The following is a 19,063-nucleotide window of genomic DNA, read 5'->3' as shown; positions in this document are numbered from 1 at the left end:
GCTCTCCCTAGGATGCCTCACCCACAGGTACAGATCTCGCTGGGGCCTCCACACGTTATAGTCTACTCAGTGAGAAATAAGAGGACATCCAGACATGGCCAAGTTTATTGGAGTTTATGGATTAAGCCGGCGGCATACGGGGGGACTCATATCTCTCAAAACCCCGCCACCCGAAGTATAAGGTGAGGGGTGCTTATAAAGGCAAAGAATGCACAGTCATATCTGGGATGATGTGATGATTCATGAGGGTAAGGGGCTCAGATGGGGGAGAAGGGTAGGGGTTCAGGTTTTAACAATGTAAAAGCAAAAGCAGTACAGAAGCAAGAAAAGCAGCTTAATCCTTCTTCAGGGTAGGTTCTCTCTCTGCCTAAACACAAGAGAACTTTAATGGTCTTCATGGCTCAGGGCAAGGGGTCTGGCTGGTGATTACATCACTAAGGAACATTTTAGGGCACTTAGGAGGAGTGGGGTTTAAAGCCAATAGGAATGTTAATTACTCTGTTTACTCCTAGGCACAGAGGAGAAGGCAAGCTTCCAGTCCTAGGAATTGAACAGTTCCTAATGGAGGTTCTCCTGCAAGATGGCGTTGCTCCTGCTACTTTCCCCACTTCTCTTGGAGACGCTCCTCCAAGATGGGGTCATGCTTGCTTCAATACCTTATGACGTAAGCTGCTTATTTTATCATCTCAACTATTCCCTAGAAGCTAGTGCCAGCAACAACTTACTACTCATATAACCAAGCTTCTGTTCATCTCCATTTTTCCTCTCCACAGAAAAAGAGAAACTGAGGATCGGGCCCTTTCAGAAAGTTTCTGTTTAGTTTTAACATCAAAATGAGAGGTAAACAGTATCTGTCCTCGGGGAGCCCTCAGTCTGGGAGGCAGACAGACAAGGGACTCTATGCCCCAATCCTTGGCACCCAGTCTGGTCTGGAGCATCCCAAGGAGTTGGGCCAAGGTGAGGTCTGAAAGGTGACTAAAGGTGAGACTGCGGGTGGAGTTGGGGCACGTGCCGGCAGACATTCCCCGCAGCCAGGAGCAGAGCCGAGGTTACAGGGGGGTGGTGCTGCCCACCAGACCTCAGCCCCAATAGCGGACGCCACCTGCACCAGCCTCACTATACCCTCACTGCCCTTTCGTGACAGGGACCACCACAGAGCCAAGTGGCAGGGAGCAGAGGGGGGCATGTGATCCAAACCTCACATTTAGACCTTCCATGCCATCTCCAATTAAGGTTTGGGAGCTAAAAACACAGCCATTAAATGTAGATCATTGAAATATATAACACAATTTTCATAAGCCTGTTCTGCGTTTCTTTTTTTTCATCTACAAGAAGCCTAAAAATAATGAAAGTGGCCCAATTCTGTCTCATGTTTGGCAAACAAGCAGTACTGGTCCTGGATAAGAAAAGTGAGGCTTAGAGAAATCACTCAAAAAGAACCTCCTCCTCGTCACCACGCCCGCCTCCTTGGCCCAGTGAGGCGGCAGCACAAAGGCCGCCCATTGCTGCACCACTGCCTGTCCTTGCAGTCCTGGGGTGTTCTCTAGTGGCCTCTGCCCCATCCACCTGGAGCTCCTCAGCAACCCGGGACGGCAGCCTGAGCCCTTCCTCCTCTGCCTCGCTCCCCACAGTGCAGCCCTGCCCCTTCCCCATAGAGGCCTAGGGCAGCTGCTGTGGCCTGTGCTGGCCACACAGCCACAGACCAGAAAGGCCCTGCAGGCCCTGTCTGCACTGCCCTGGGTCCCTATCTAGTCTGTCCCTGGGTACAACCCAGAAGGGCCACTGGAGATGCCCCCAGATGGGCCAGTCCCACCAGCAGCTCAGAGAAGTCCTCGCCCCCACTGGACCAGTGACAAAAGGGAGATAATATTCTCCATAAATTGACCTCAGAACGCCTCCTATGGGTACCACATTGCAAAACACAGTAGAAGAGAGAAACTGGCACAGAAGTACCTCACAGTAAATGGAAACACACAAGCTCACAGTTGCAGAAACCTTTTCCAACAAATTAGCCAAAAGTGAATATATTACCAAATGACCAAAAAGTGGAGAAGAGCCTCTAGTATGAGAAAATCAAGTGATACATCTCCAACAAGGGACTATAGTAATTTGTCTCCGATATGAAAAAATCAAGAGGGAATTAGTGAAATGTCAGATAAGAAATTCTGAATACTTATGGTAACAAAACTCTATGGATGAAAGAGAAAAGAGACCTTGAACTCCAGGAGATGAGGAAGTCCTTTCATGACTTGAAGAAGGAGATAGACAATATAAAGAAGAATCCAACGGAAATTCTAAAGTTGAAGTCTGTAATGCATGAGATCAAAACCTCCCTTGAAAGTATTAAAAGCTGATTAGATGATGCAAAAGATCAAATTTCAGATGTAGAAGACAAAACCTCTGACCTAGAAAAAAAATCACCAAAAGAATGAAAAATAATCCAAAAAATAAATAATATATGGGAAATCCATATATTAGATACCATCAAATGCCCAGACATCTGAATAAGTGGTATCCCAGAATGTGAAGAATCTAATAAGGACATTGATAATCTATTCCATGAAATCCTCGAAAACTTTCCAAACCTAGAGAAGTATTCAAACATCCAGACACAAGAAATACAAAGGAAGGACCAGTAGTTAGTGTAATGGCTATGTTGCTGGACTCCCATGTAGTCAACCACGGTTCGAGTCCCAGACCCGGTGGCTTAAAGTCCCGCCAGGCATGTGTGTGTGCGTGCCCAAGATCCCAAGAGGAGAATGGAGGAGAAGGGATTGTGGCATGACTATCCCCCTGGAGGGTGATTTCTCACTTTCTGTCTCTCTGTCTCTCTCTGTCTTTCTGGCAAGCATACATACCCTATAGCAGAAACCTCTCCCCACCACCCCAAAAAAAGATAAAGAAAAAAAGAAATACAAAGGATCCCCAAATAGATCCAACCTAAAAGATTCTCTCCATGGCACACCATAACCAGATTAGCCAAAATCACAGATAAAGAAAATATTTTTTTAATGGCAAGAGAGAAATGCCAAGTTATTTACAATGGTTATCCTATCAGGCTAGCATTGGACCTCTCAGTGGAAGCAATACAAGCAAAGAAAGAATGGGAAGATATATTAAAAGTGTTAAAAGAAAAACAATTTCAATCAAAGTTACTATATCCAGCAAGATTACCCTTCAAATGGAAGAAAAGATAGAAACATTCTCAGATAAACAAAACCTGAAAGATTCTACCAACACCTGCCAGCTCTTCGAGAAATTCTAAAGGATGTGTTTGCTATACCAGGAAAACTAAAGAGACCGGCAGAACTACAAGAAAGAAGAAACCAAGAGAATCGAACATAAATGAGTGAAAATTCCACGTTAGACACTTTTTTCAGTATTTTTGGTGCAAATGACTAGTCATGTATTCATTTTCTTTGGAGAGTCTAGTAGTCATGTATCCACTGTCCTTTGAGAGTCTAAATTTGATTTTTTTTTTTTTGAGAGGTTTTTGCTATAGGGCGCGTGCGCTCGCCAGACAGACAGAGAGAGACAGAGAGATAAAAAGTGAGAAATCACCCCCCAGGGGGGATGGCCACGCCGCAATCCCTTCTCCTCCATTCTCCTCTCGGGATCTTGGGCACGCACGCACACGCGCCCAGCGTGAGTTTAAGCCACCAGGTCCGGGACTCGAACCGCGGTCGACTACGTGGGAGTCCAGCGACATAGCCATTACGCTAACTGCTGGTCCCTAAATTTGATTTCTTAATGTTTAAGATTCTATCTCTGATTATGCTGTTTTCATAAACTACAAAAATTATTATGACCCAAATGAAAAAAAAATACATTTGTGAGCGCCCAGCGTGAGTTTAAGCCACCAGGTCCGGGACTCGAACCGCGGTCGACTACGTGGGAGTCCAGCGACATAGCCATTACGCTAACTGCTGGTCCCTAAATTTGATTTCTTAATGTTTAAGATTCTATCTCTGATTATGCTGTTTTCATAAACTACAAAAATTATTATGACCCAAATGAAAAAAAAATACATTTGTGACAATGTTAAATTCTTTGTATGTTGTAGAAAAGAAATACTTTGGAATCACTTTTAGAAAAATTGAGTGTTAAATCTGATCTGTCACTTTTCTTTTTAAAATATATTTACTTCTCATGTACTTCTGCTACAAAGAAAAAGTGCTGAGTAGTGCCACAATTAAAAATAAAAGAAGACAGATTAGATTTTCTGACATGTTGAAATTATATGGGAAACTGTCAAATATGAAACGCTGTTTAGCTCTCTGTGTATAGAAATTTGTGTCAATGGATATTCAAAAATTGTATGAGATTCTTAAATATCTGTTATGTATCAGTATGTTGTTAGTCATACTTATAACGCTAAATAGTTCTAATGTAGTTTGTCACAGAAATGATCAAATTTGTCCATTTTGGGTTACGGTAAAATCAGATCTTGAACCATGGGGGAAAAAGCCTGTTTTTTTTTAAAAAAAGGAAAAATTAGAGGAGAGACTGTTTGATTGGGTCAATATTCAGTGTATTCTGGGTGGGAAAATTTATTTTGTATGCTGTAATGATGTACAGTGAAGTATTATAGAATAAATAAATAAAATTTTTTAATAAATTTAAAAAGAGTTAAATTGTTACAAAGGTGTAACTTTACATCCAATCATTATATTAGGGGTGGAAGGAGTAGAGTGGACAGACTGGCTCTGATTTAGAAAACAGAAACCTGGTCAGTTATCCTGTCTCCTGATAGGGAAAAGACTGTCAAAAGAAGAGGGAGTAGGGCCAGTAGGTGGCATAGTGGTTATGGTGTTGGACTCCCACATGGCTCAACCACGGTTCAAGTGCTGGACCTGGTGGTTTGCTTTCTCATTTTCTCTCTGTCTCTGTCTAGCCACAATTTAAAATAAAATAAAATAAAATAAATAATCATTTAAAAAAGAAGTGAGTGACAAAAAAGGAAGTTGGGCCATTCCAACAGTAAGAGTCGTCGCCAGCAAAGCACTCTCCCAGGAGTCTGCCACATTGCCCCCATGCACTATGGTCTCACCAAGAAGCTTGTCTACCTGCCACAGAAGGTATTTGAGGGGCCTCAAAGTATCATAACTGAGAAAACCTTAACTCCCTTTGAGTCTCCTTGTCCTGACCCTCTGGCATTTGGGTGTCCCACGTGGGCTCTAGCCAGGGCTCTGTGAGAATGGGTGTTGTGTCTTGATAACCACAGTCCTCGCTGGGAATGTGAACACTGGCCTCTGGCCATGGCCCATCACCTCTGAGAGCCAGTCAGCATGAGTCTGTCTTCCGTGACAGAGCGGCTCCCTGAGCACTGACAGGTTTTGAGCCAAGACTGAAGGTGGGCCCTTGCCCTGTGGCTTTGCCCCAAAGTCAATGGCAGCTGTGGCACCCAGAAAGCTTGCACAGATGCTCCCTGCCTGCTCCTCCACCTGTCCTCGGCAGCAGTGAGTCCTTCTGCTAACCGACACAGAGCCTTTTTCTCCACGGGCCACGAATTCTCTGTTCAGTCCCACACCACCAAGCCCTTGCCTCTCATCCCCAGATACAAACAAGCCTTGTCCTAGGAAGGTCTCCCCTATTGTATCCTATCTCCAGAAAGTTCTAGAGTGGGAGGCCAGGCAGACAAGACACACACTGGTCTTCCTCGACCTGAACTTGAGATGGCCACTGTCTTCATGGAATTTTCCACCCACCAGCTATGTCCTCATCCCTCCCCAACCAGGTGGCCCAAGTCTGCCCATATGACCCACATGGCAAGAACACCCCTACCCCAGAATGTGCAGGGCTCAGCCGCAATGAAGACAAGGACAAGCAGGCTTGCAGAAATGTGTTTATTGGAAACCATCTGCTTGAAAACCTGTGTGTGTGTGTGTGTGCGCACATGTGCACATGTGTGTGCAGTGGGGTCCGTGCTCAGTGGTGCCCTCAGATAGCCTTGGCCAACCCCAGGCGGTTGTTGGCCCTGTCGAAGACACTGTAATACTCCCGGATGAAGACATCCCCCAGGATCCACTGCTGGGAGTCATCGTCACCTTGAAAGCCGCTGGTGCAAAAGTCTTGGTTCTGGTTTTGGGAAAAGAAAAGCTGAGATGCAGCTGGTCCCGAGGCATTGGCTGGGTTCTAAACTCACCCCGTCTCCTCCCGCCTCTGCCATCTTTTTTTATCCTTGAAGTCACCTTCCCTGGTAAGCAGACAAGTATCAGATTCATTTCACTCAACGGATGAAGAAATTAAGATTCAAAAAATCAAGTGACTTAATCCAAAATGACCCAGTGGAGTCCTGGCGATCTGAGCCCTGGTACCCTGGTCTTGGCACCTTCTACCCTAATGACCAGCCAGGGCAGGGGGGCCCAGGTGGGCTGCTGGGCCAGCTCAGGGTGCTCAAATTTAGGTCAGAGCCAAGGCGAGTGGGTCAGTGGGGGCAAAGGTGGGACCCCATGAAGCCCAGTCAAGCTAAGTAAAGCCTAGTCAGACTCTAAGCCCACAGGTTGGAAACTGGAGCCCCCTGCTGAGGTTCCCACGGGAAGGTGTGGTCCTACCCACCTTCCCCTCCCCCTCAAGTCTCAGTGCTCTGTCCTTCTGGTTCCCCATTTCTCCCAGGGTGGGACTGTGGTGGCCACAAATGGGCCCCAAGAACAACACGGCCTCACTCCGAAGGGCCAGCCATTTAAAAGCCCATCCCTGTGTTCTTCATCTTGTCCAGACCACTACGTGCCCTAGGCTTACAATTTGCCAAGGCCTGAGCTCAGAGAGGGAGGTGGAGAAGGCGGGAGCTAGGTGGAGCCAGGGTACCCTCCCGCAGTGCATACCTGGTTGGTGTAGGCGGAGGGTGGCAGTGGGTACTTCCTGCCATTGATCTCGAAGACAACAGTGGGCATGCTGCTTAGGCTATCACAGTCGATGTCAAACTAAAGAACCGAGGGGAGTCCTCTTAGAAGGGGTGTGAGGTGTCTCTGCACAGGGTGCCTCTGACCGGGAGAGGTGCCAGACCCCTCCTCTGGAGCACATGAGTGTGGGGTGGGGAGGGGACCTGCCTACGCGGAGAACCACAGCCAGACTCTCTACAGGGCCGTGGCCCCATGTTGTCCTGACACGGGTCTCACTGAGGGGAGCCAGCCGTCAGCCAGCCCCATCTCAGGACCCGGAGGGGTGCATCTCAGTGTCTTTCCCTGCAGGCCCAGCTCACGAGACTCTGGGAGCACTCAGCTGTAGGGAGGATGAGAGACACACCCACGAAGAGGGGAGAAGGTGGGGTCACAGCAAAGGTCAGCAAATCAGGGGTGGCACACCCCACAGAGGACCAGGAGGCAGACTGCCATGCCATGGCAGCATGAAATGCTGGCACTGCAGCGGCAGCAATGGGTGGGAGACCTGAGGCCACTGCAGAGGCTCCCCAAGAAGCCCCACCCTTTGCTGGAAGGGGCTCCTTCACCATTCCCTTCATAGCTCCCCTAGCTCCCCTGACTCCACAGCGACTCCTTGTGGAGTGGGGTGACAGTCTGGCCTCACCTCGCCGAACTGGCCCTGCGTGGCTCCAATGGCCTGCTGAATGTTGAGGATGTCGCTGCTGGGCCCGGCCACAAGGGAGGTGCCTGTGTCCAGGATGGCCTGACAGCCGCCATCACAAGCCACCACCACGCCATTGATGGTGACACTGCAGGGGGTAAACGGATGTCCTTGAGGTGCACCCAGAATCCAGCCATCCCCCCACAAATACCATCCCCTGCCAGGACCCTTAGGCAAGAGGGGAAGTCCCCAACTACCTAAGGGTCCTTCTCTCTGGCCTTTTTCTAGAGTCCCCATAGCTTCCCAAGACAGAGGAAAGACCCCAAACCCATTTTCTCCCAATTAATGGCTAACCAAGAACATGCCACCTTCCCCAGGACAGAAACGTTAATGAAACAACAAACGCATGTGCTTTAAGGTGGGATGAGTACTACATTTGAGGCCTCAAGACCTGGTTTTATGTTTTCTCTGCTGCGCGTCTTGGAGAAATTACCCAGCCTTTGTGGACTCGGGCTTCTCATCTTCACAAAGGGCACATTAACCACCTTCCTAGACCTCCTCAAGAAACAATCCTGAGGCTCACACTTCACGTTAGTGAGTTGTAAGGTGGGGATAATAATGACACCCGCCAGAGCGTTTTCGTGAGGAGTAAATGAGACAGCCACTTCACGGCTCAGTAAGGACCCCAGCGGGCCACCCGCAACCCGTCTTCCCGACAAAGCCCAGGCGCTGTGCGGTGCTGCACCATGAAGGCCGCTGGCCTTGGAAGTGTCTACTTCAGATTCTGATGATGGTCTTAACAGCTACTGTGCTGGAGTCCTGCTCAGAGTCCTGCAACCTGACCCCCGGGCCCTTGCATCCCCACACCTGGCACCATGGGGCTATGGCTCACCCACCTGTCCATGGTGAACTGCCAGTAGTCCTGCATGGTCACGGGCACCCAGTGCAGTGAGCCGGTGTAGTAAGAGGAGTCGATGGCCCCCAGGGTAAGCATGCTCCCCTGGTCGTTCCTGAAACCAAGGCAAAGCAGACTGTGGCACAAGGACATCTGGCTTGGTGAGAAGGTGCCTCAGCCCCACCCTTGGGGAGATGTGAGGAGAACCAGCCCTCCCTTCTCCCAGCCCCACCACAACCTGGAAGGCTTCAGATGAGTCCTCCCAGCCTGCCCACACTCCTCCCCAGGGGGCTTCCTGGAAGCACCAGCTGCAACAGCCTTTCTGCTCTGAGCCCTGCAGCCCCTGGCCCAGGCAGTACCTGGAGCTGTGTGAGGGAGGGGCAGGAGGGAGTAGCCCACCCCGTGGTGGGACTGCCAGGCTCCGCCCCAGCCTCGCTCAGGTGGTCTCATCATTCTCCTGGTGCCCCCACTCCCCTGCCCTGGCACCAAGAGCTTTCTAGCCCCAGTAGGAGAGGTAGTCTTCAATAAGCTCCTACATTTGGGGTTAAAATTGCTCCCAAGAGCCAGCCCAGGGCCTGATGGTTAAGGGAGCTGGAACCCACAAGGCTTATTGCACAGTTCAAGTCTCTGACCTGGTGGCTTGAGAAACACACTGGGCGCATGTGTGAGCATGCCCAAAATCCAAAATGGAGGGAGAGGTGAAGGAAAAGGGATTGTGGTGTGACCACGTCCCATGGGGGAGAGCTTCTTCCCTTTCCCACTCTCTCTCTCTCTGTCTCTCTTTCTCTTTCCAGCAAGTATATGTGCCCTCTAGGGGATTGGAAAACAAAACACTCTGCTTCCCAAACCCAAATCCCTCCTGTTCCCTGGGCACGTGTCAGCCATGCAGGAAACACACTGTCTCTTCCCTGCCTCCCGTGTCACTGCTTCAGTCCCTAGGACTTGTTAAGCCCACCCCAAGCTGGGCTCCAGCACATCGTCTCTGTTCCACTCACCCTCCTGGAAGCCTTCCCCAGCCACCTAGCCCCCAGCCCCTGCCCACACCTGCCTTGGATCCAGCTTCCCTGTCGCTGTTAAGCCTCAGATGCACACCCAAAGCCCCACCGCCCGCCCCGTGGTGCCTTCATCCCAGTCACTTGGTTACGATCCATCGGGTTCGGGACCCTGCGCTGTCCAGATTCCCCTGCTGAGGGTTGACGCCTTGTTTGTCCATGTTATCCCTGTCTCCTGGCCCAGCCCCTGCACGTAGTAAGGGCCTGAGAAACATCTACTGAGTGAATGAGTGATTGAATGAATGAATGAATGAATGAGAGGGCGGGGCTTCCCTGATCTCGCCTGGAGCCACCGGCCTCTTCTCCTGGGGAGGACTCCTCTCTGCCGGCTGACACAGGGCCAGGAAGGCAGAGGAGGGAGCACGAAGCTGGGAGCAGGAGCCCAGGTCTCCAGGCCTGGCTCAGCCTCCGGTTCCCAGGGTGACCTTCTTGCTGCAGCCTATTCCCCCACTCTCCTAAAAGAGGTTGGACTCCCATGGAGTTGGCTTTAGAAGTCTGTGAATCTCGATGACATCAGCAAATGATTGATCCCTGACACTTGGGGAGGGGGAGTTCCCTTGCAGAGATAGGAACGGGTTTCTTTTTATAATGCTAGAAATGAAAGTCTGCTTTTGGTCCAGTGACTTTCAGCTGTGTAAATGCCTATATTGGGAGTCTTTGGACCTGAGGTTGGATGTGTCTGGAAACAAGGGGAGGATTTGCCGGACACTGGTGACTACCCCAGGGGCCCAAGAGTTCCTTTGCCAACAGTCCTACCAGGCTGGGGAAGTCGGGCCTGGTAACACACAGCTCCTACCTGCTCATGTAAACCGAGAAGAGGTCTTTGGCCACCAGGTGTTTCTGCATCATATTGTCAAACACAGGCACTGAGTACTCGGCGGCCAGTGAGGGGTAGGCCAGTCCTAGGATCCCATCAAACTCAGCGTAAGTGAAGACGTTGCCAGGTTCCTGGGTGCTCAGGCCCACGGTCTGGTGAGTGTCCACGATATCAGAGACCTGCAAAATAGTCATATTGATTCCCAGGGAGTTCCTGGGACCGTGGCAGGGACATAACAAGGAGGGGGAGCCAGACCCAGGCCAAAGCTGGCATCAGAGTTTCCAACATAGTTATTTGAGCTTAAGGAAAAAGAGAAAGAGGAAAAGACAAAAGAGAGAGAAGAGAAAGGAGAGGAGAGGAGAAGTAAGGAGAGAAGAGAGAACAAGTGAGGAGAAGAGAGGAGAGGAGAGGAGAGGAGGGGAGGGGAGGGGAGGAGAGGAGAGGAGAGGAGGAGAGGGGAGGAGAGGAGAAGAGGGGAGAGGAGAAGAAGAGAAGAGAAACAAAGAGAAAAGAAGAAAAGAAAAAGAAAGAGAAAAGAGAAAAGAAGAAAAGAAAAAAGGAAAGGAAAGGAAAGAAAAGCACCGTTTCCCGGCACTCTGCTCTGTGACTTGGGGAACTGGCTGACGGGACAGGGGAGCAGGGGAAGAGAGAACTCGGTGTTCGGTGCAGACACTGGTGCTCATTGTACAAGAGTCGGGGACGAATCCAAAGAAGCAGGTAGAACGAGGGATGCTCCAAGGCCCCTGCAGGCTGGGGATGCTCCACGGCCCCGGGAGGCTGGGGCAGCTGCCGTCAGCTGCCCTGGGGCCTGTGGAAGCAGCACCACGTGCAGGAAGAGCATGCCTGCAAGACCCACGCGAGCGCCCCTGTGCTGCCGTGTGCTGGCTGTGTGACGTTGGACAGGTACCTCTCCAAGCCCCAACCCCCTTATCTAAGGTAGTGCTTGGGCTTTGTAATACAGACACTGAGCATTTACTAAGTGATTACTGAACACTTGGTGGCACTGTGCTAAAGAAGCACTAACTCCAAAATATCTCCTCACTCTGCCCACTTCCCTGGATGGTCGGCATGTCCACCAGCCTGCTCTGAGCCACCACCATCTCCAGGCTGGACCACCAGAGTGGCCTGGACCAGAAATCCATCCTCCACATGAGACAGTCCAAGCAGCCTTCAAACATGGAAATTAAGTCATGCTGCCTCTTGCTCCAGAGTGCCAGCTGATCCTGATGTAGTTCAGGATGAGAGCTTTGTCTGAGAGTCTCCCGGCTCCTCGCACTTCTCTCACCTCCAACTCACTCCGCCCACCCAGGCTGGTCCTCATCCTCTTCCTCAGATGCTCTGGCTCATTCTCGCCCCAGGCTCTTTGCACTTGCTGCTCCCTCTGCCTGAAATGCTCCCCTGGACCTTCTCAGGCCTGGCCTCTGAAACCACAGTCAGCGGGTCTCACCTGCCACAGGCCGTTATGTTCCCAGCCTCCAAACACTCCCTTTCACATTTTCAGTTTTGAGAAATTTAGGCCTGAGAATGTAGCAACGAACAAAACCAAGTGCCTGCCCCAGAGGAACCCACACTCCAGCGGAGAAGACAGACAACACGTGAAAAGCAGGAAAGCATGTCAGGCAGCAAAAGCACTCAGAAAAATTCATCAGGGTGAGGGCGACGGGTCGTGGGTTCTTACACCGTGGGGAGAGACGGCCTCAATGGGCAACGTGACCCCGAGCAGGACTGACGGAGAGAAGGAGGGAGCTACTGGAGGCTCGTGCTGTAGGCTAAGTTGGGGGGTGGAGCTAGACATGGCCCAGTCAGAGCAGGGCTGTGCATGGAGTGGACAGTGGGCCAGGCACAGGTGGGGAGAGGAGGGCAGGGGACAGCAGAGGCCCCGTCAAGAACCCAGGAAGCCCAGCGTGGTAGGCACCCAGGTTGCTGCCTGATTTCTAACCTTGGACATGTGAGCACGAGCAGAAAGACGCAGACATGCACGGTGCCCTCCCTCAGTGCCCATCACGGCACTCTCACGTTGAAGGCCAAAGAGACAAGAGAAAGGAGAGCACTCGTTCCGGAGGGCCCGGAAGCTCTCCAACCCTGCTCTATGACTTAGGAGTGAGGCCCAGCCCAGAGCACTGCTCCGGGAGTCGGAGACGTGGGTCTGACCCTCGGCTCCTGGAGGTGCCTGTTACATGCCCTCAGGAAAACCCGAGCCTGAGTTTCCTCATCTGAACAATGAGGAGCAAACCTTCCTCAAAGGGCTACGGAAGAGGAAAATGTACAGTAAAGTCACACCGTGACACTAAAGGGCTCAGGGCTGGCACAGGCTCCAAATTCTGAACCAACTGTGGCAAGGACATGTGAAAAGGGCCAGGGAGATGGAAACCTCTCAGGGCACGCTCGGAGGGCTGACCTAGGAGAGAGGGGAGAGGGACAAGGACAGCCCACTGTGGGCTCTCAGCTAAGATCCCCCTCAGAGTCCTCACCCACTGAGCCTTCTGGGTGGGTGGGAACCACGGGCCCCCTCAGCACCCCCCAGAGGTGCAGCCCCCAGAGCCGGGTATCAGGGTGGGGTGCGGCTGATGGGAAACGCAGGTGAGCCCTGGCCAGCCCGAGGCCCACTTACGGTGACGGTGTCGTAGCCCAGAAAGCCCTGCATGCTGCCTGTGCCATACTGGATGGACAGCGGCTTGTCCAGGTTCTGGAAGGTGGAGGACTTGGACGGGTCGAAGCGCTGGTGGTTCTCTGAAACACAGACCTGGGGTGAGTGGGGTCCTAAAACCCTCTCCTACACGGCAGCCAGGGTTGAAACCCTCCCCAGGCTTGCCAGGAAGTGGTCTTCATGCTAACTAAGCAGCCCGCTCTCCCTGCAGTCCTTGGTCCCGCAGTTCAACAAGGAGAACTATTTGCTGCTCTATCTGCCTCTCCAGCCCCCAGTAGACCTGCATAGCTTCCAAAGGGGAAAAGAAAGGAAAAGCCACCCCCTGTAGTTTCCATGGACATTTTACTTGGATCAGCTGAGTCATTCTAGCCGGGGCCCTTTTCTTAGCCAAACCTTGGTATCCTCATCTATAAACAGAGATCTCTCTCATTTTACAGATGAGAGAGGATTTCATTTGTTTCTCCAGCAACGAATTGTTAGAAGACTAAAGTCTCTCGTTTCTAACTGGTGTTTTACATATTAAACCCATGATTTTCTTTTTTTTTTTTTTTTTTAATTTTGCCAGAAGTCATATGTGTTAGCTGGAGAGAGAGAGAGGAGAGAGAGGGAGAGAAAGCAACCCCCTTGGGGAATAGTCACACTGCAGTCCCTTCTCCTCCATTTCTCCCTCCTTTCTGGATTTCATACCCACATGCACCTGGCATGTTTCTCAAGCTGCCGGGTCTGGTGCTCGAACTGCAAAGTTGGCCACGTGGGATCCAGCCTCCATAACAACCGCACCACCAGCAGCCTGACCCATGATTTTCAACCCTTCCCAGACTATGGCCAATTGGGAGGGGTGAGCAAGAATATGAGACACAACTGGGATGCTGGAAATGTTAACGCAGGCTGTCCCGTCACTCTGTTTTACCCCAGCCCAGCGGTGGCGGAGTGGCCCTGGTGTCTGAGTGTGGGACAGGTGGGGAGGGAGGGGCGGGTGGTCACTCACGGCAGGCAGCACTGTCGCAGTAGACAGAGGGCACCCAGAGGTCCGAGGAGCCCGTATCGAATACCACTGTGAACTCCTGGGGCGGGGTCCCGATGGTGATCTTCCCAAAGTACTGGGTCTGAGAACAGACAACACCAATTCAGAGGTGGGATGCAGCGAGGGACGGGGGGCATGCGTGGCATGGAGGGTGTTCAGTTTTGAAAGCCCTGTGCTGACTGCCCTGGGAGAAGAGTACCGGGCAGGGTTCTTCATCTCTAGCCCCCAGCTGGGCTCCCACCCCAGCCATGCCAGGTCTGATGGTCCCACACACCCTGTAGTCAGCACTGGGAGCAGACTGGGGCAGGCAAATCCTGCAGGAGGAAGACTGCCAGGGCAGGAAAAAGCTGGGCATATAGTTGGGGCATCAGCGAGGTGCAAGCCCCAGGTCCCTGGCAGTGTCCCCACCAGTCAGTCCTGAGGCTGGGGCAAGAGGCAAAGATGGCCTAGATAAGGAAAACACGAAGAGAAGAAAGGCTGGCTGCTGCTGCCTGCCGAGACAGATGGGAGGGACACACTCCAGAAAGCAAAGGCCTAGGGGCACTCCTGTCCGGGGCCCTGGGTGGGAGGAGGAGGGTGACTGAGTGCTGGCAGGGACAGAACGGACTGGCTGGCCTCTTCCCTGCTGAGCCACATCTAGATGCAGCTGCTCAGGCCTGGAAAGGCAGGTGTGAGGTTGGATCGGAGCAGATTTTGTACCCCCTAGGAAAATGTGTGATGAGGCTCATCTGAGCTCTGTCCCTTCCATGGTCACATCTTGATCCTCGAAAGCAGGAGCACTGCTGGCCTGCTGACCCACAGTGGCACTTACAAAGGACAGAGAGACAGCTGCCAAGCCACAGGCACCGTGAGTCCTGAAGAAGGGAAAAGCCATAGGGAGGCAGGCTCTGGTGCGAAAGGACATTAGGGAAAGGTTGGCAGGGCCACTCACGTCTAGGTAGTTGGTGAGCGGCTCACTGGCCACCACCCCGGAGCTGAAGTACTTCCCGCTGACTGTAGACTGCTGCGTCTTTAGAAAGTCCTCCAGAAGCCCCTGCTCCTTCAAGGCCCTCCTCAATGACTTCCCTTTGTGCAGAGGGATCCTGTGGAGATGGGGAAGGTCACAATGAAGTGGGTGCCACCCTCAGGCTGCCCAGCCTCCGAGAAGTGTCCTGAGGCTCTGGGCTTCATCCCAGCCCTCACGGCTCTTCCCAGCCCAGCCTGCTGCTCCATATCCTATGGAGCCCAGGCCAGTGGCTTGTGAACTTTTCATTTATTTATTTTTTTAATTTTCTAGAGGGTGCCTGGACTGACCAGAGAGAGAAAAGGAGGAAGCACCCCCATGGGAGCTGGTCATGCCACAGTCCCTCCTACTCCAGTCTCTTCTCAGGATTTGGGGCACGCACACACACTTGCCTGGTATGCTTTTCAAGCCTCTGAGTCAGGGTCTCAAACCTCACAGTCAGCCATATGGGATCCATCCACCTTGATCACCATGCCACCAGCTGGCCCCCTCAAACTTTTTAAATTTTTTTTCAAATCATGATCCCAGGGACAGCAGGTGGTGTGGTGGTTAAGGCATTGGACTCTCACATGGTCAGCCATGGTTCGAGTCCTGGACCTGGTGGCTTGAAACTCACGCTGGGCACATGTGCATGTGTGCTCAGAATCCCAAGAGGAGAATTGAAAAGAATGGATTGCACCATGGCCAGCCCCCCCAGGGGATGATTTCTCCCTTTCTCTCTCTTTCTCTGTCTCTCCAGCAAGCACATCCTATAGAAAAAAAAAAAACCTAAAAGAAAAAGAAAAAGTAAGAAATATTTTTTAATCAGATCATAAAATCTATGTCCATCCTTATCAAAGGATATTTTGTATTCTTTTCCTATTTTTTCAGTGCAGGTGGATAATAAACCTCTAGAGTTCTGCAGCCCATGGTTTGAAAGACACTAAGCACACTACCACACATTCAGTCCCCAGGCTCTTGCTGTCCCTACTACATGCCAGACACTGAGTGGGGCACAGAGGACCCAGTAGTGACAAGGGTACAGTCTCTACCCTGCAGGGGCACTCCATCTGGGACTTGGCGTAACTGCATTTGCAGGACCATGACAAAGAACCCTGACTGGTGAAAGGTGTCCAATCCCTTTCTGGAATCCAGCTTCCCCGGGAAGGGACTTGGCTTCTCTGTGCTCAGGGCGTGGCAGGGCCGCACCTGGGCCCCTGGAGGCATTGCAATGTCCAACAAGGATGTGAGGCCACATGGGGCCATGTCCTAGCTCCTCCATGCTAGCCAAGTGGCCTCAGACAGTCAGAGACCTTTCCTGAACAACAGCTTTCTCATGTAGAAATGCAAATAACAATACCTGCTTAATCCATAAGGGTTAGTGCACCTAGTAGCAAATAGCCTAAGCAATGGACTATATTGGTACCAGCAAGTGGTGGGTGGTTATGGTGCTGGACTCCCACATGGACAATCACGGTTCAAGTCCTGAACCTAGTGGCTTTCTTTCTCACTTTCCTTCTCTCTGTGTCTCTTGCTAGTAAGCACATGTGCCCGATAGCAAACTTTAAACAATAATAATAAATAATTTTTAAAAAAGAAATATCAGATATTATTTTCGGAGGAGAATCTGGGATTCTCACCCACAAAAGATGTGGTGCAACAGAGAACTTAATTTTAACATATATAAATGTACGTACAGTGTACCAGACACTTTCTGAATTATCTTACAAATATCAATGCACACAATCCACATAACATCTCTATGATTTGGACACTACTATTATTCCAATTGTGCGACAGATGAGATGCCTGAGGCAGAGAGAATTAATGAAGCTAATGACGGAGCTGGGGTCAAACACCAGGCATTTGGACCCCGTAGGCTGCCTGCTTGACTCTTCTTTTTCGCCACAGCCTGAATGTAGGGCCACACTTAGAGGAAAGGCCCTAAGTGCAAAGGCAAGACTGACAGGGGGCCACTATCCCGGGGAAAGATCTGCCAGGCAAGACGCAGGGAAGGCCCTAGGGAGTGCTACTCACCTGGTGATGCCACTGCCCTGAGAGAGGGCGAGGACAGCGAGGAGCACCACGAGGCACCGCATCCTGGACCACCGACTGGCTGCTGCTCCGGACGGTGTCTGTTCTGCAGTCTTTATAGAGGGAGCAGGTTCCCTCTGGCTGGAAGCCCAGACATCAGAGATAGCCCCTGACTTCAGGCGACTTCGCAAACATAGTGAGATAGCACCCAGACTATGCTGATAGGGACCATGCTGATAGGGCCACAAATTCCACCTCCTCGGGGACTTCAAAGTTGAAAGGTATACATGCTTGATCTTCAGGCTGGGAAATGTCAACACGAGCCTCTCCAATCTGATTTCCCCTTCCAAACAGGACTTCTTAAGCCAACACAGGTGAGGCTACTACCAGAAACCTGTTTCTGGTTCACCTTATGCTCTGTAAAAGGCCTAGTCCACCAGACCCCACGCCTACTCTGCCCACCTCTCCCTGGACCTGGCTTCACTGGAAGTCGGCAGCCAGCCCTGTCCAGGAATTTCCTGGTTCAGTTTTCCAGGGGAGACTCAGTCTACTCCCAAAGTGGTATCTGGGGTAGAGAGTGTGGGTTCAGTCTGTCACCCCAGTGAGTTGGGCTCAGGGTCTAGACTCTAGAGTGTGAGCAGGTTGCTCCAGGTTTCTGTGGCAGAAGGCAGGCCTGAGGCTCATGCACCCCTACGGCTCTGTCTTAGAAGGGTGTTGAGAAGGCCATGGGTAAGTGGCAGCTCACCAGAAGGACCAGAAGAACTGGAGAGATCTAAACAGGGAGGCAACATGCGTCCCACACGTAGAGGAAGAGGGAACTATGGAAGTGGTAGTTAGAGTGAGGCCAAGACTCAGAATCGGAGTCCCACTCTGGGGTGCAGGGAGGCCTTTGAGAAGCATGCATCAGAGAGCTAGGTTGAGTCCTGACTCGGAGACCAGGCCCAAGAGGCCAGATATGCCCCTAGGCCTGTTTCTGGAAAGAGATTTAGGACAAAAGGAAAACCAAGACTGTAGCCAGGAAATTAGGGAGGAAAGATCATGTCTTTGGGTTCAGAAGAGTGTAAAATCAGGATTAAGTCAGAATAAGGTGTGCAAAATAAGAAGGTGAGTGGACACCGTGCCAGGTACCCAACATCTGGCAGGACAGACATGTGCGTGGAGAGAGGGGCCCAGTGGGGGTGAAGGGAGAAACTGTGGGGGGGGGCGCTGAGGGCCATGAACTCCAACGTTTCATGCCTCTGATTTGTAAGGACCTCAGGAGGCCAGCAGGAGAACCGTGTGTTGTTAACAGAAGTTAGGAAGACAGGCAGATCTGATCCCTGCCAAGGCAATGTCCCCCTCACCCACGTGCCTTCCCAAAGGTGGCTGCCAGGTTCCCAGAAGGCCAGGACGCTGCTGTGCCAAGTGCCTCTGGCAACTGGCCTCGGGCAAATCCAGCTGTCATTGTGGCACCCTCCCTCCCCAAAAGCTACATCACCACCAAATGGTATAGCTCATTTCCCATTTTCTTCCCTGGGGACACAGCCCTGCCGGGCCTGGGCCTGCACAGACTCTGCTGATAGGCGGCATCTAAGCAGCATCTTCTTCCCACATCAGCCCGACCATGACATGCGGTGTTCAGCAAATGTTCGGTTACACAGATGAATGAATGAAAGGCCTTGCCACCATCCCCAAGCAGCAGCAGCAGCAGCAGCAGCAGCTTTATGATGCCCTGCAGACAAGAGAGGTCCAAAGGTTTGTCTATAATGAGGACAGAGCTTGGAACTGTCCTGGGACTCCTGGCCCAACGCGCTGCACACCACTCCTGGGGCCCGGTGGGAGTAGTGCTGTGGGAATTTCCTCAGTTTACAATGGCAGGTCTGGGGCAGCTCTGCTTCCAGCCCACTCCTCCAGTGGCAGGCGTGCCTGTGTGCAGTGGGCCTCGACTGCAGCATCTGGGCCTAGGACTCTGAAAGGTCAGTAACATCAGGAGGAGGGGGTGCACTGGGTGCAGAAGAGTAAGGGGTGCGGCAGGTGCAGTAACATCAGGAGCAAGGGGTGCTGCGGGTGCAGAGGACCAGAGGGTGTGGTAGGTGCAGAGGAACAGGGGGT

General features: G+C 51.7%; 1 protein-coding gene across 1 annotated transcript; it reads right to left on the bottom strand.

The window, feature by feature from the left end:
• Positions 1 to 5,850: 5,850 nt before the first annotated feature.
• Positions 5,851 to 17,085, bottom strand: LOC102496533 (chymosin). The gene is made up of 9 exons (XM_006149562.2): positions 16,976 to 17,085; positions 14,888 to 15,038; positions 13,921 to 14,038; positions 12,897 to 13,015; positions 10,265 to 10,464; positions 8,418 to 8,531; positions 7,525 to 7,669; positions 6,825 to 6,923; positions 5,851 to 6,078 (listed from the first exon to the last, which is right to left on the bottom strand). The coding sequence occupies exons 1-9, from the start codon at positions 17,035 to 17,037 to the stop codon at positions 5,941 to 5,943; spliced, it is 1,146 nt and encodes a 381-aa protein (XP_006149624.1). The 5' UTR covers positions 17,038 to 17,085; the 3' UTR covers positions 5,851 to 5,940.
• Between the last annotated feature and the right edge of the window lie 1,978 nt (positions 17,086 to 19,063).

Source organism: Tupaia chinensis, unplaced genomic scaffold (assembly GCF_000334495.1).
Source record: "Tupaia chinensis unplaced genomic scaffold, TupChi_1.0 Scaffold000270_2, whole genome shotgun sequence".
Taxonomy (NCBI): Eukaryota; Metazoa; Chordata; class Mammalia; order Scandentia; family Tupaiidae; genus Tupaia; species Tupaia belangeri.
Note: the sequence above shows the minus strand (reverse complement) of the source record. Positions and strands in the feature narration are given on the sequence as shown.

Bases quoted from the DNA above. Each gene is read 5' to 3' on its own strand.
- LOC102496533 (XM_006149562.2), bottom strand. From the start codon at position 17,037: ATGCGGTGCCTCGTGGTGCTCCTCGCTGTCCTCGCCCTCTCTCAGGGC. The intron at 14,039-14,887 runs GTGAGTGGCCCT...GTCTGTTCTCAG, and splicing joins CGCTCACCAACTACCTAGAC to ACCCAGTACTTTGGGAAGAT. The intron at 13,016-13,920 runs GTGAGTGACCAC...TCTGTGTTTCAG, and splicing joins CTGCGACAGTGCTGCCTGCC to AGAACCACCAGCGCTTCGAC.